Raw genomic sequence first — 15,466 nt, 5'->3', positions numbered from 1 at the left:
TTGTTCTGAAATAGCGTGGTTGATTTGTTTTCCTTCTTTTTCCAGCCTTTGAAAGTGACCATTAGGAAAAGGCTTGAAAAGTCAAGGTTCTGCTTGTTTTGGGATCTCTGGGGGCTGCTCTCGGCTGCTAACCCTGATGGTGACTGGGCTGCATAGGAGCCCAGCAGTCTGAGCCAGCTAAGGTCTCCTGGAGGCCCTGCTCTACATGAGCTGGGGCTGCAGAAGCCGCAGTCTCGCAGCCTCAGAGCAGTCTGTGCTGACAGTCAGACAATCAAGTAGCTTTCCCTAGTTCCAGAAGCTCAGCTGTCGTCATCATGGAGTGATGGAAACAGAGCTGAAGGAACTGGTGCCCAAGGGATGTTTTATCCTTGAGGGAGGCTGGTGGGGGAGAGGCTTTTAGAAGTGGCTTGGCCTTCTTATAGCTCTCCAATTGCCCAAAGGATGTCTGTCCTTGTCCTCCCATCCTCACTGGCTGCTTCCCCTCCTGCTCTGTTCTGTTCAGCCTTTCTGCAGGCACTCATGCATCCCTGCCCCCTTCTCCACAAGCTTTGCTTCCCAGGGAGGGTGGAGGCGGTGGGGGCACAGCGCCATGCCACATCAAGCCTGTGGTCCTGGCCCTGGAGCCAGCAACTTCCCTGTGCCACAGTGACTTCCTCTCTCACACAAGATGTTTTCTTTGTGTCTGTCAGCTCCATCGCTCTGGCCTGTCCATGGGATGTGAGAGCTGGAGCCCCCCTAGAGATGTGATTTGTCCCAGGGCTGCAGGCACCAGGTTTGAGGTGGTTTCGGGACACATGCATGTTAAGGGATGGAGGTGCTGTGCTGGTGCACAGCCTTGCTTCAGCAAGAGCTTTGTGTGGCCTCTCGTGCTACCCACTGTGCTTGTGGTTTCTCTCTCTGACCTGTGGGCAGATTTTTAGGCAAATGGAAGCCTGTGCAATACCTGGGGTGTGGTGCTGGCATGTGTTTGATTGCCATCGGTATGTTTGTGAGGGAATCTCAGGTTTCATCGTTAATTTAGCAAGGTCCAGATATGATCACCACAGTGCAGACACCTACGCAGTGGAGGATGCTGTGCCTGTGCTTTCCCCGGGAACAGCGTGTCCAGGACATTTCCGTTTGGCAGGAGGTTCAGAAGGATACAGGACTGCCAGAGCACGGCTGTTTCCCAAAGGCATCAGCCCGAATTTCAGTAAGAATGCAGAGGTCTGCACTCATGGCTATGGGCCTGTCTTGGAAACATCAACTGCTTGTGTGACCCCAGCACACACAGTGATACTGGAGAGCTGCAGGCATGGTGTGCCATACTGTGCTATCAGGATGGCTTCCTCATGACCCAAAGCATGCAGAGGATGAGAGCCAGGCTGTTACCAGAGATGGAAAATGATCCAGGCAGGCTGTAAAGATGGCTTTCTGTCCCCCACCAGCTCCCTGGAAACCCCCAGGGGTGGGATGTGCAGGTTTGCTTGGTGCAGAAAGGCAATGCAGGTATTTTGGGAAAATGTGCTGCCAGGTGGGTGGTGGCCCCCCAGAGAAGCCCTGTGTGCAGTAGGTCATCACAACCTGCTTTGAGCAGATGATGCCCAGGTCCTCGCAGCCTCCCACTCCCTCCTGGCCCCAGCCTTCCCCCCGGGACAGGGCTCTCCCTTTCCCATGGAGGCAGCTTGAGCACCAGACCCACGCACGGCCGCCGCCCCGCCGGGCTAGGGGTGGGTTGCGGGAAGCCTCCGCCACGGGTGGGAAGCGCCGCCCGGAGCGGCCCCGTCCCCGCCCCCCCGCCCTCTCGGCCCCGCCCGGGGGCCCGTCCCGCCGCGGAGGGAGAACCGGAGAGAGGGAGGGAAGACCGGAGAGAGGGAGGGAAGACCGTAGGCAGAGAGGGAGGACCGGGGCGGGAGCCCGGCCCCGCCCGCCGCGCCGCACCTGAGCGATCAGCGGCGGCTCCGCGCCGGCCTTGGTCCCGGCCCCGGTCCCGGCCCCCTCCGCCGCCCGCCCATGGCTCGGCCGTTGCCGTTGCTGCTCTGCCTGGCCGTGCTGGGCGCCGGCTGCCGGGCAGGGTCTCCCCCCACCGGTACGGCCGGGCCCTCCGCCGAGCCGCTGCAGGACGAGGCGGACAACCAGGAGAACATCCTCTCCCAGGTATCTACAGGGAATGCGGGGCACCTCGGGGGATGCTGGACAACTCGGAGGGTGCTGGGTACCCGCGGCGCGGGGCTGTGCGCACCGCGGGAGGTGCTGCTGTGTGCTGCGGTACCCAGCCGGGGGATGCTGTGCACACCCTGGGTGATACTGGATGTACATGCTCGATGGTGCTGAGAGATGCTGTGCACTCGCTGGCACTGCTGGGTGAGTGCAACTGCAGGGAATTTTATTACCCGGGGTACAGTGAACCCACTGAAGCACAACGGGGAGTAGTTCACAGACTCCATCCTATTGTTTCCCAGGGGGTACTCAATAAATAGGGAACTCCTTGGGAGAGGAATTGGTGGAGCCTCTTTGTGTGCTTAGGGGAGGGATCCAGACTCTTTCCCCGCCAGCGGGATGCGGTGGAGGTTTCTGTTAGATTTGGCTGATTGGACTGTGTGCTATTATCTGCCCTCGGAAATGGCTAACGTGGAGACTATTGGAAACATACCGCCGAAGTTATTTTTGTGCTTGGGCTTTCAGAAGTGCTGTCTGCAAATCTCCGTAAAGGAAATTCCTGGCATTGTATGGGCCTAATCAGAAATACTGTTTCACCACCAGGTTACACTGCTTAAGGCTTTCAGTCGCCCTTTCAGCGCACCCTTACCATGTTTACCTGTGTAAAGGAATCTTGTTCAGGGTAGCAGGTGACCTAGTGGGTCTACTGGACACAGATCACTAGAAAACAGCAGGGTGCAGTTTGTATTTAAAATTCAAAGCAACTAGGTCCATTTTACACGAAGTAGAATAAAAAATACCCTGTTGGAAGAAGCCAGTTCATATTCCCCTTGTAGGTAGGGATCATAAAGCTCTGCACTCTCTAGAAAACTTCTTGGACAGCAGATTTTGGAAGAGCTGTCCAGTTTCTTCAAGGTTCAGGGTGTCCATATTGTCCTCCTTTGGACCTTGAGGTCCAGGGTGTCCTTGTCCCTTGCTGGGGAAGCAAGGATGAGGAATTTGCTCACTGCTAGTGCTCTGTGCTCAGCTCTTAGGTGACTACGACAAGGTGAAGGCTGTGTCTGAAGGCTCCGACTGTCGGTGTAAATGCCTGGTCAGACCCCTGGGCCGTGGTGCCTGCCAAAGGATTAACGAAGGCGCTTTCAGAGCAGAGGACTTTTACACGGTGGAAACTATCACATCAGGACCCAGCTGCAAGTGTGCGTGCGTGGCCCCCCCCTCGGCCCTCAACCCTTGTGAGGGGGACTTCAGGCTGAAGAAGCTGCGGGAGGCGGAGAGCAGTGACCTGAAGGTAGGAGAGCAGCTTGAATTCAGGTGTCTTTGGGGAGGGGAAGATCTTCCGAAGCCTTTTCTTTCCGATTGTTTTCTATAAAACCTTTTTCGTAAACTTCTTTTTTTTCTAAAAAAAAAAAATATCCTATAGTTACTTTTATATCTGCCTGTATTGTATAAAAATCAAGCTCGGCTTAAGGGATTGTTTTGAGCAGCTGCAGTCGATGATTCACTCAATTCATCCTGTGCTGCCTGGGTCTGCTGTGGCTGCCTGTGCTGGAAGCCCAGGAGGGACTGGGCTGCTCCCTGCCCTTTGTCCAGCGCTAAGTGTCCCCGGGGGGACGGATCTGCTCTGCTCCACAGCTGCCCGATCTCATTCCCATCACACAGAAGGACTTCTGAGGATCCATGCAAAAAGCTATTTTGGGTTCTGTGGGCCTAAAGCCACTGATGCGTCAGTGTGAGGCTGTGTTACACAGCTGGCTGATGGCAGGATGGGTTTTGTTGATTTAAGTGCTGCCACTTCTACACTATTTGGTATTTTATCTCTTTAGTAACATGTACCCTTTTTCCAAATGTGACAGTGTTTGTCTCATGACTTTTCATGGATGCTTACTGCTGCTGATCTAGCAGCTGGCATCAGACCCTACTGAGTTTTCCGGTGTGTTACCTGTGTAGGGCAGTAGAAATCCTCCCCAACAGGTCTCTGCTTTGCTCCAGCCCTGGGGAGTCCCCAGAGCAGAAGTTTGAGTGCTGGTGGCACTTGTGTGGGTGGTGATGGGACGTACCTTGGGGCAGTACCGCTGGTCCCAGCTCAGGTGGGAAAGCGGGCAGCGTGCAGGGTGCTGTGGGGCAGCCTCCTTCCCCCCCCCGGGCCACCACTGTGGGTTTGTTCTTATTAATTTGGAGCTTGAGGATGTGTTTCATCTTGTCTGACTGCAGACAGTTAGCAGCTTCTTGTCCAAGCTCCCCTGCAGCTAGGGAAGATAAACAGGCACAGGCAGACAATCCATCATTTCAGTGAAGGAGAAGTCCCAGTCCGGAGTTGTTTGGTGATCCCTCGCCTGCAGGAGAAGCAAAGATGTCCCAGCTGGCCTTAGATAAGGAGCCATGAGCTCTCTGTGGTTTGGGAAGAAAACACCCTCCAGGGCGGCAGAGCTACCCCTGAAGTGCCTCGCCTGGAGACAGGCAGAAGTCCCCCACCAGCAGCTCACACCTCTCTCCCGTCCCCTCCAGAGCCCATCAGCCAGCGAGAGAAGCAGAGCGAGCTGCGCCCTTGGCTCCAGCTGCCTCTTCCCACCGGGGAGCTGCTCACAGCCAGCTGTGGTGTGAAAGCTGGTCCTCTAGGAACTGGCCCAGGCTTCCCGCTCATTTCGCAAGGATCCACAGCCAAGCGGTTTCACAAGGTTTATCCAAATACACACATGTGGGGTTTTTCTTTGCTGCGAAAGTCAAGCTGTGGGAGCTGTGGAAACAGGCTGCCTTTTTCGCCAAGCACAGAGTCCCTCCTGGGATTGGGCTCACTGGGAACAACCACCTCTCGTAGGAGAAGACAGGAAAGGACACAGCTCCAGCTCTTATGTGACTCGTGAGGAGCAGCTCCTGTGCTCATCAGGGGCTGGGAGGGACAGGCAAGACCACCTCATGGTTCCTAACAGCCCCTAGGGTTTTACTCTGCTTGCTGGTCTGATGAGCATCATTCTTGCCTGGTTCAGCAGCAGGAAGCGTGTAGAGTCAGTCATGCTCTATGTCTGTTGTGCTTTATGAAGCTGCACTGAGCCTCCCAGCTGAAGGTTTCAGTCCCATCTGTGCCTTTGATAAGGTCCCACAGGAATGAACAGACCCTCAGACAGTTGGAACCAAAGTCCACAGTGGGTAATGGGAAGGAAACAGAGTGAGTCGGTGCATCCATCAGCATGGTCTTTTGGGGAGGGACAACTTGGTGTTGGCAGGGGTAGCTGAGTCTAAGATCCAGTTTTTTGAAATTGGATCTTGCTTGTAGGCATGGTGTGTGTTTTGGGGGTCTGGGACACAGAATCTGTGCAAGAAGTCGGTGTTCAGGAAGATTTTGAAGGTGGTTAATAAAGTCTGCAACTTTTGTGCATTGATGGAAATTATCCAGCCTGGAGGGAAAGCGCATGTCTCCAGTGGCTGTCTGGCAGGTTGTGTGCATTGTATCGGTCATCTCCATCCAGTTCTCGGTGGAAAGTGGATGCATAGCCATAAAACAGCCCTTGTCTTTTCATGCTGCTATTTTATCTGGCCCAACAATCTTTCCTTTGCTGTCAACTCCACAGGGTGACTGCAGAGGCTGGGGTGGAAACTCAGAGTGCTGCCAGCAGCGCTGCCTGCACTTCTCCCATGTTTATGGAGCTCTGTTGACCAGTTTGTAGCTGCTGGGAGAAAATGTCACTGCCTTGTAGTAATTCCCATGCACTGAAAATACTTCTGAGCTGCCAGGGCTGTAAGGTTTGCAGTACCGTGCTGTATGTGTGGGGACATGTGGGACTGGAGAGAGCAGGTGCGTGTGGGAGCTGAGGCAGGGGATGGCCTGGGGGATAACCCCATCAGCCGGTGCCTGGCTCAGATCTGTCCTCTGCAAAATGAGCACCAGGAACCGTACAAAATGCAGAACGAGGGTATTGCTGTCTGGATCCCAAGGACTGATGAGCAAGGGCTGATGCTGGCAGGACGCGGGGATGCAACACTTCCCACAGCAGGAAGCGGAGGAGTTAAATACAGGGCATCTCTGAAATGGGAGGCTGAAGAAGGCGGCAACATTCTGCTGACAAAGTTGTTCTCTAGGGAAGCAAAGTCTTACCAGGCTGGCACTGAATCTCAGTTGCTTCACTCTTGCATTTGTGAACATTTTAAAACTTTTTAACAAGTTTCTTCTTGTTACTGGAAAAAAAAAAAAATTGGTGGCATGAACTCAGAGTTTGATGTCAAACATAGTTTTATGTGAGCTGCTGTTTGCTTGTTGCCAGTCACATCACTAGTGGGGCAGCTAAGTCTTTGGGAGTGTGAAAGAGCTTGCTCAGAGCTGGCAAGGAGGGCAGTGCTCTCCTTACTAATCCTCAGCACGCAAAACATGTTCTCGAACCCCTGAAATTCTGCATGCTTTGCTCCTGACTGCAGCAGTGATGTGGCAGGGCTGTATAAGGAAAAACTTGCATTTTAATAAACTTCTTGTGCTCAGATGCATGCATTACCCTTGACTTTTCAGCTGTAAAACCCATGCAAGGCACTTTGCAGCAAGTGCCCCTGACTGATGGTGTGCTCCTTTTGCCTTACAGCTGTCCTCCATCGTTGAGATGCTGGAAAGTGCCTTTTATGGCCTGGACCTTCTGAAACTGCACTCGGTCACAACCAAACTTGTGGGTCGGGTGGAAAAGCTCGAGGAGGTAAGATAAGTCCTGTGCCACTTCAGGGTTGTTGCCTTCAGTGGGACTTGCCTCAAGTCTATCCCTTGGTACCTTTGGTGCATTCAGAGCCTCATTCCTTTTGGAAGAAATGTTGATTAGCTGTTTGGCTGAAACTAAAGTAGACCAGACTAAACTCTCCAAGCTAGACCAGACTGAACTCCCCAAACTAGACCAGCCCAGGCTCCCCAAAGTTGATCTCCACTGTTCCTCACAGCAGTGCCTACTGTCTTCTGACCCTCTCACTTTCCCTCATCTCTCGTGGCCCAAAGTGGGTGCAGGATCCCAGCTGTGGCCTCATCAGGACCAGCATCTCCTTGGGGTCCAAAGAGTGTGCTGTTAAGTTTTTCCTCTTCTTAGTTTTATGTCTGTGATGGTGAGATAGTTGCTCTCAACCAGGTGCTTTTGTGCTCCTTGATGTGGGGGAGAGCGGTTCAGGGCTGGTACCGAGACACGCTCACCAGGACTGCTCGTAGCCAAGGAGGTCAAACTCCTTAAGGATAAAGTTATATATTGGGATGTGTTTAAAAAGAGCTGAGCCCTCAGCACTGCTAAAAACATAGATAAAGTACCTCCTGCTTTTTGTAAAGCAGACTTCCAGTGAAATAATTTTCACTTCCATACAGTTTAATATTTCTTTGGATAGCACAATGTAGGGTTTGCAGTTTGTTGAGCTTTGCTCAGCTATGTAGCAACAGGTTGCCAGATTAAATACTGGAGTTTTCTCCCGTGGTCTGTATCTGGGACAGTAATTCCACATTCTTTTTGGAGCAGAGCAGTCCCACTCGTTTGCAGCCAGGAGCAAAGAGGCGATGATTTATAAAGCCAAAATTCCACTTGCAAAGTGTTTCGGGAAGGCACGGCGTGCTCCATCCCGGGGTCAGGAAAGAGACAGCCGAGAGGAGCGCGCTTGCCTGGGGGACTCTGGGTTTCCAAGCACAGTGATTGACCCAAAAGAGGGGAAAAGGGCTTTTGAGGTCTAAAAATAACGAAGCGCCAGTGTTTTTGTTTGCAATCCCACGCTCTTCCTGTGGTTTAGGCTGTTCTCCAGTGGCACTGGTAGCCCTGGATCTGGTGTCGGGTTGAGCCCTGCCCTGGGCAACTGGAACTAGTTGACTGAAAGTGATGCTGATAGACATTGTCACCTTTAAGCGGGTCAGACTAGAGTGGCATGGCCACAGTTGGTGAGCAGGGAGTGCAGATTCCTCAAAGACCTGGCTCACGGTTGACTTGCAGCCTAAGGGAAGGTCAGCATTGGGGTTTGGGTACTGACAAATGGCACAAGTGGTTACTTCACTGTGCTCTTTGGTACCCAAGTGTTCCTGTCTGTTCAGCATCAGCAGTGCTGGTGGCACTTGTCTGTCTGGGCACATCATGGTGACCTGGCAACGTAGCTGCTCTGCTCGCAGCCCGTTGCAGTGAGGCAGAAGGGCAGAAAGCTTGGTCTGGCTGAAGTAGTTTGCCCAGAGATGGGGCAGTAAAGGTCTGAGAGGGGAGGATTCACAGATTTGGGTCTTTAATTTCCTAGAAGCGGGGCTGCAGTATCATGTAACAAGCAGCTGAAGCTGCCTGCAGGCACTCGGACGGTATGGGGAAGGACAGGAGAGGTCTGGGTGAGATGGAGATTCCCTGATGCTGCTGGAGCAGGACAGAGCTGGTGCAGGCAGTGCAGGCAGCAGGTGTGAAATGCTTCCTGCTGCTGGCTTAACATGTAAATTCCTCTTGAGAGGAGGATCATGCCCTGCATCAGCCATGGGATCTGATACAACAGACAGCTGAGATGCTGAACAAGAGACTGGCATCGCTTCAAAGCATCGGCCTCCCAGGTGGGCATGCTTTTGGCAGCTGCTCCCCAGCAAAGCAGCTGAGCAGCCTGAAGCAGAATCACAGACCAGGCTGTGGTGGTGCCTCCCTGCTCAAGGGGAGACAGATTTTATCCCTGAGCAGGTCATAAGCCAAACATTACACTGAAAAAGTGATAAGGGTCCATGGCTGTTGGAATCAGCCATCGTCCCGAAAGGAGGAGGGTGTTGAAGCTGCTTCTGCTCCTAGGAGAGCATCGTGAGATCCCGTTCCTTTTCTTACTACAGCAAAATGCTTGCTGAAGAGTCCCTGTGTTACTGGACTCAGCCTTAAAATTGCATGATAAAGCTGAGACTCACAATTCCTGGATAGAGACTGGGAGTTCAGATAATCCATGGAGGGGGCTGGGGATTAACTGAGCTCAGGATGGTATTTTTGCAGACATGAGAAAGTTTGTGAGTTGTTTCCAGGATAACCAGGTATTTTATACAAAAGGTGACAGTCAAGGGACACTTGGTCTGCAGAGCTAGTGCCTTCTCCAGCGAGACAGCTTCTCTGCTTTGTCTTTAGCTTGCAGCTGTTGCATCAGCTGGCGATTTTGAGGTCGCAGATGGAGGTCATGGTGGGCTTTAGGAGAAATTAATGGCAGGACAGATTGAAAATGAAAGATCAGGGGGAACCACCCCCACTCTCTGTGCAAAAGTGATTGATGTACCATCTATTCAAAGCAGTTGCCATTTAAGATGTAAAAGACCAAGGAGTGATGAGCAGAGACTGCAACCACCCGTTGGAGACAAGTTGTGCCTGTGAAGGGCAAAGGGGTTTACCTGCTCTGGGCTGCCTGACAAGCTGCAGCCAGCCTCGGCTCCCTCTGGGTCCGGGACAGCTCTCTGAGTATCCCTGGTTCTCTCCGTCTCCCCAGATTCTCCCTCTCTTTAGTGAGAGTGAAGGGTGGGGAGCGGGAGCCGTCCCTGAGTTCAGGAGCTGCATGGCTGGGCAGTGGGGCAGAGTGGGGAGAAGAGCCCAGAGCCATGTCCCAATGCCCTGAGGGGTGCTGTTGTGTCTGGAGCTGGCAGGCAGCTCGGAAAGTTCATGCTTCTCTTGCTCCAAACCAGACAAGGGGGATGCCAACCTTGAGGACTTGCCTTGGGGATCAAGCAGGCAGTGGCCAGCCAGGATGGGACCCTGCTAGGAAAGTGGGATTAATAAATGGGAGAAGAACTCACTAGTACAGGCAAAGACATAAGACTGGGACTTCAGCTTGTCTTCTCTTCCTTTTACCAGCTGGTGAGCATGGCTGAAGATGGGTGTTGAAGAACCTCTAGGCCACTCTCCTGCTCCATGGGGGCCCATGGCAAAGAGTGGGTCTGGGATGTGCACACCAGGGATGGGGTTTCTGGACCCCACTGGTGTCAGGGGCACTTTCTTAGCAACTGAAGTGCCCAGCTCCACAGAGAAGCCCACAAGTCCAGGGTGGGAGCACAGCACTTGCTGGCTGTGGAGCATCCATTTGGTGGTTGTGGAGCATCCCCTGTCTTTACGTGAGTGGTAAAATCTCCTCTCTTGCTTTCCTAGGGCATGGCCAGGAACTTCTCGCAGGAAGCCAACCGGGCAGGAGCCAGTGTGGAGGAGGATCCACACCGCAGGGACAGGGAGAACTGCTCCCGCCTCATCACCAACAGCCTTGCTGACATCGAGGGCTCGCTGCAGCGGGACGCCGAGGCTGCCTACATGCACACAGAGGTACGGCCGCACCGAAGGTGGCATGGCTCAAGGTCACCGCCAACCCAGGAGCCAGCCCAGGGGGTGTCCCTGGATGTGGCCACCAGCAGGCCACCAGCCCAGGGTCATTTTCTTCCCTGCTCCACCTGACCCTGTTTCTGTGTCTCCAGCTCCAGCCTGCTTCTCAGCGCAGCCCAGCTGCTGCCAGGATGGAGGAGGGAAGAGGAGCAGGCTGCTCCTCGGCCTCCCTCCTTCCCGCGGGGCTGTTGGGTTTTGAGGTCAGTGGCGGCTGTGCTGCTCGGAAAGAGTGATGTCATTGTGGGGCCGGCTGGGAAGCGCTGGGAAATGCGGAGCCTTTGATTAGCAGGGCTTGGGGGCTCGGTGGAGGGACAGCCTGTCGCCCTCCCTCCCTCCCAGGCAATTACCCCTCCCCAGCCAGCGCCTGCGCCTGGCTGGCTCCGGGCAGAGATTTGGGTGTCCCACTGGCTCCAGTGCCCAGCCCCACACCACGGGGGTCCCTGTGGGGTCTTCACAGCGTGGGGACATCCTCTGCTCAGAGCAATGGTTTCTGTGCTGCCCCAGAGAGGGGTAAGAGGGGTATTTTGGGAAAAGGCTCACCCAGGGTGTCCTGACCCCCCTTTCTGCCTCGGTGGTGCAATCTAGGGTGGCCTGACACTGCTTTGGACCATGCTGGGTGGCTGCTGGAGCATCCTGCCTTCAGGGTAGGAGGAGGTGTCTGGGGAAGGGGGAACAGTTGCTGCATCATTTCCAGCTCCAAAGAGGGGTGCTTGGCTCCTGAGGACAGCCCACACGTGGGCATCCTGGCACCAGGAACAGACATTGTGGGTCCTATGCAGAGGTGGGCTCCATGAGACCTGATGGGGATAAGGGGGGACTCTCAGACACGCTGGGGGTCAGTGGGTGGGTAAACGGCACTGGCTATGATGTGCTGGCGTGCTGTGCTCGGGGGGGCTGTACCCATGGCAGAGGGTGTCCGGCAGCGCTCCCAGCACCTCGCCCCCGGCTCCCCAGGCCGTAACTTGAGCAGGAGCTCCGCTGCCCACTGGAGAGGAGCCAGCCTGGCCAGGCAGGAGAGCAAACGTGGGGCTTTTATTACCCCGAGTGACCTCATTTCCCAGTGTTCCTCTTTGCTCGCTGTTAATTGCAGCAGGGCCGCAAAGGAACCCTGAGACTGTCTTCTCAGCCAAATGGGCAGCACTTCAACCTTTGGGCTGTCTTTCCGATTTCCTTTAATGAGATGAAATCCTTCAGGCATGAGCTGTGGCAGCTGGTGGCTGCTTCAGCATGGGGTTCCTGGTCCCTATCCAGGGGGTTCCCAGTCCCTGTCCTGGGGGTTCCCAGCCCTGCTGGGAAGGTGTCTTCAGCCTCTCTGCTACACCAAAGCTGGGTGCATGTTGCATGTTGCAGCTACGGGCACCAGTCCCTGGTGTGCAAGGGGGTGTCTGGCGGGTGGACATGCAAGCAGTGGTACCCAGGGATGTACCTTTCTAATGCCTCCTCGGGGTCCCCTGGCTCTGCTCACACATCCTGCACCCCACTTCCCACAGCTGGTGCCTTACTAAGCACTGGGTCCTGGGTTTGCAGATTGGCATGAAGGTCAGATGGAGGCAATGCTGCTGATCTGCTGCCCCTACTGTGTCCTGGAGCATTTCCCTGGGCAAAAGTGACTGAGGGTGACCTTGAGAAAGGAAGAAGGACAGAGCATCCTACCCAGTGCTTGGATGGCCAGCCTCACCTGCCCTGTCCCTCAAAACCTGGCTGTTCTGACCCATCGTGTAACAACTTCCTGCATCTCTTCCAGGGCAGGTACGAAGAAAGATTCCTGAAAGATGAAACCATCTCCCAGCAGATCAACTCCGTTGAGTCCCTCCCGGAGCTGCACCTCTCTCCAGAGGATGAGAAGCCCAAGCAGCTCTTGCAGAGGAAGCTGCATGTGAGGAGCCGGCCTCCTTCCAAGCCCACCATCGTCCGAGGGGTCACCTACTACAAAGCTCAGTCCACCGATTCGGAGAACGACATTGAGGAGCAACGTGAGTTGGGTTTGCAGCCGTGTCTGGTGGGATGGCTGGCTGCATCCTTTAGTAAAACCAGCGTTAACCCCCTTGTCCCCTGGGAACGCATGGGCAAAGCCCGTGGGGGGTCACCTCGGGGAGGAGGGCTTGGAGGGGGGGACAGGTGGGAGGATCTGTACCTCACTGCTGTGCAGCCTTTGGGGCCTGTGGGAGGGAGTTGTGCAGCATTGTTATGCACGGAAAATTCCTGGGAGCTAAGGACATAGGTCACTACTTTGGCTTAAAATGCCCAGCACCAACACTTTTCCAAAAGTAAATGCAGGTTTATTACATATGTTATTCCTGCAAATCCGGCTGCCTAATGGCATCCTGAGAGGTTTGTGTGGCATCCCGGGAGGCTGGGGTGCTGGAGGCAGCTCGGAGCTGTGGCTGGCTCATGAGACCCCTGAGACGAGGAGGAGCACGGGGCACCCGTGTTGGCTGGAAACCTGAGTGGTCCCCATGATGCTCCCGCTTTGGCAGCCGGGTCGGGTGGGTGGGATCTGGCTGGGTGCTGCAGCTGTCTCCATCCTGCCCCATCTCTGGGAGCTGGCAGGGTGCAATCACTCTCCATCACCTCCCACTCCACTCAGCCTGAGATGGTGGACATGGATGTGATGAGGTCTCACCGACCTCCTAATGTGAGCACCATCAACCCCTGCTGATTGTGCAGCCCTTTTCTGGCTGCAAATTAAGAGGACAATTGCATGGATTTAGTATGAGAAAGCCTAGAGATGCAGGCAGAGGAGCCAGAGCAGTGGGGCAGGCAGAGAGGGGCCTTAGGGGACCTGCTCCCTCTTGCTGTGGGGCTGATGCCCGTGCCTGTGTTTGGCAGCAGACGAGCTGTTCAGCGGGGACAACACGGTGGACCTGCTGATCGAGGACCAGCTCCTGAGGCCCAGTCCCAGGGCTGGCAAGGGCATGAGGAAGCCCTCCCCGGTGGGATGGCCACCCATGCCTGGCAGCGACCCCACCACCCCGCCAGCTGCCGACACTGCCGCCACGGCCACCGTGCCTCTGTCCCCTGCCACCTCCATGGGCCCCACCGCGGACCCCACTGCTGTGAGCCGGCTGACCCCCACCCCAGAGACCACGACTGCCCTGGTGGGGCTGGCAGAGGAGGGGACCTCACAGCTACCAGCAGCCTTGGCCAGCACAGTGATGGCCACAGTCACAGAGAGCATGGCCACAGATAAGGAGAGCCTGCCCACAGCCACCACTGCTGTCCCCAGCCCTGCCGTGGCCACAACTGCTGGGACCTTGAGGGACATGACAATGAGCCCTTCCCTGGAGAGCAGCCCAGGAGCATGGGAGCAGGCGAGCACCCCTGCAACACCAGTCAGCCCCACCATCCCTGCCACCCCAAAGCAGGCTCTGGAGGAGGAGGACATCAGGAACATAATTGGTGAGTACCTGAGTGTCCTGCACTGATCCAGCTGTATGTGGGGGGCTGAGCGTAGAACACCTTGATTTGGTCACAGGTGGAATGTGTCATGGAGGTGGTGGCTAGATAGCGCTTTACTGGGGCACCAGCTTTACTCATTTGTTAACTCTGGAACCTACTGTAGTCTCCTCCTAGTTTGAAGGGCTGGGCAGGGGAGAAAGAGGCCTCCCTGGGGATGGACCCAAGACAGGCAGCAGCCTCTGCTGGGACAAGGACATGGCTGAGGCTGTCGGGGATGTTTGCAGAATCTGGCCGGAGCTGCTAGGCCTTGTGAGGCTGAGACCAGGCTGAGGCAGCGGGGGTACCTGCTGGGGGGGCTGGAGTGGGGGCAATGCCCACACACTCCCAGCAGGATCAGGGAGACCATGGCCACCCTTACTTGGACCTTACAAACCTTTCTCTGCCTGTGCAGGGCGCTGCAAGGACACGCTGTCCACCATCTCAGGGCCCACCACCCAGAACACCTATGGGCGCAACGAGGGGGCCTGGATGAAGGACCCCCTGGCCAGGGAGGAGCGGATCTACGTCACCAACTACTACTACGGGAACACGCTGGTGGAGTTCAGGAACCTGGACAACTTCAAGCAAGGTGGGCTTGCGCCATCCCCGATGCTGTGCCAGCCATCGCTTGGCTGGTCCAAGTAGCGTCCCCATTCCCTGGGAAGCCACACTGTGGGGGACCTGCCACCCTTGGACACCTGTACCTGGCGTGTGGGGTTCAGAGCATGGGGCAGGTCAGGCTGCCTGTGGTGGCTCTGGACATGCTTGTCACCACACCGGGTTGTGGCTGTGGCCAGGGAGGGAGTGCAGGCAGGACTGGGGGCAAGGGGTGCTGGCAGCAGGGCCACCAACCCCAAAGCTCGAGGTGAACATGCTTTAGCAGGTGGGTTGGACTAGATGATCTCCAGAGGTCCCTTCCAGCCCCAACCATTCTGTGATTCTGTGAAAGCAAAGAGAAGGTCTCACCAACAAGGTGTCTCCACCCTGCAGGTCGCTGGAGCAACTCCTACAAGCTCCCATACAGCTGGATCGGGACGGGACACGTTGTCTACAATGGTTCCTTCTACTACAACCGAGCCTTCACACGCAACATCATCAAATACGACCTTAAGCAGCGGTACGTGGCCGCCTGGGCTATGCTGCACGACGTGGCCTATGAGGAGTCCACCCCATGGCGGTGGCGAGGCCACTCGGACGTGGACTTTGCCGTGGATGAGAACGGCCTGTGGATCATCTACCCGGCCATCAGCTATGAGGGCTTCAACCAGGAGGTGATTGTGCTGAGCAAGCTGAACGCAGCCGACCTCAGCACCCAGAAGGAGACAACGTGGCGGACGGGGCTGCGGAAGAACTTCTATGGGAACTGCTTTGTCATCTGCGGGGTCCTGTACGCAGTTGACAGCTACAACAAGAGGAATGCCAACATCTCCTATGCCTTTGACACACATACCAACACACAGATCATCCCCCGGCTGCTCTTTGAGAACGAGTATGCCTACACCACGCAGATAGACTATAACCCTAAGGATCGCCTGCTCTATGCCTGGGACAATGGGCATCAAGTCACCTACCATGTCATCTTTGCCTACTGA

The 15,466-nt window shown here is 55.4% G+C and overlaps 1 protein-coding gene across 1 annotated transcript; it reads left to right on the top strand.

Moving 5' to 3' along the window:
- Positions 1 to 1,992: 1,992 nt before the first annotated feature.
- OLFML2B (olfactomedin like 2B) lies at positions 1,993 to 15,466 on the top strand (the record flags this gene model as incomplete). The annotated part of the gene is made up of 8 exons (XM_080348895.1): positions 1,993 to 2,136; positions 3,167 to 3,430; positions 6,708 to 6,815; positions 10,212 to 10,379; positions 12,181 to 12,409; positions 13,266 to 13,835; positions 14,287 to 14,463; positions 14,865 to 15,466. The coding sequence occupies 8 exons, from the start codon at positions 1,993 to 1,995 to the stop codon at positions 15,464 to 15,466; spliced, it is 2,262 nt and encodes a 753-aa protein (XP_080205021.1).

The sequence above is a fragment of the Nesoenas mayeri genome, assembly GCF_963082525.1.
Source record: "Nesoenas mayeri genome assembly, chromosome: 8".
In the NCBI taxonomy this organism is placed as follows: Eukaryota; Metazoa; Chordata; class Aves; order Columbiformes; family Columbidae; genus Nesoenas; species Nesoenas mayeri.
This window is presented reverse-complemented; position numbering and strand designations above follow the sequence as displayed.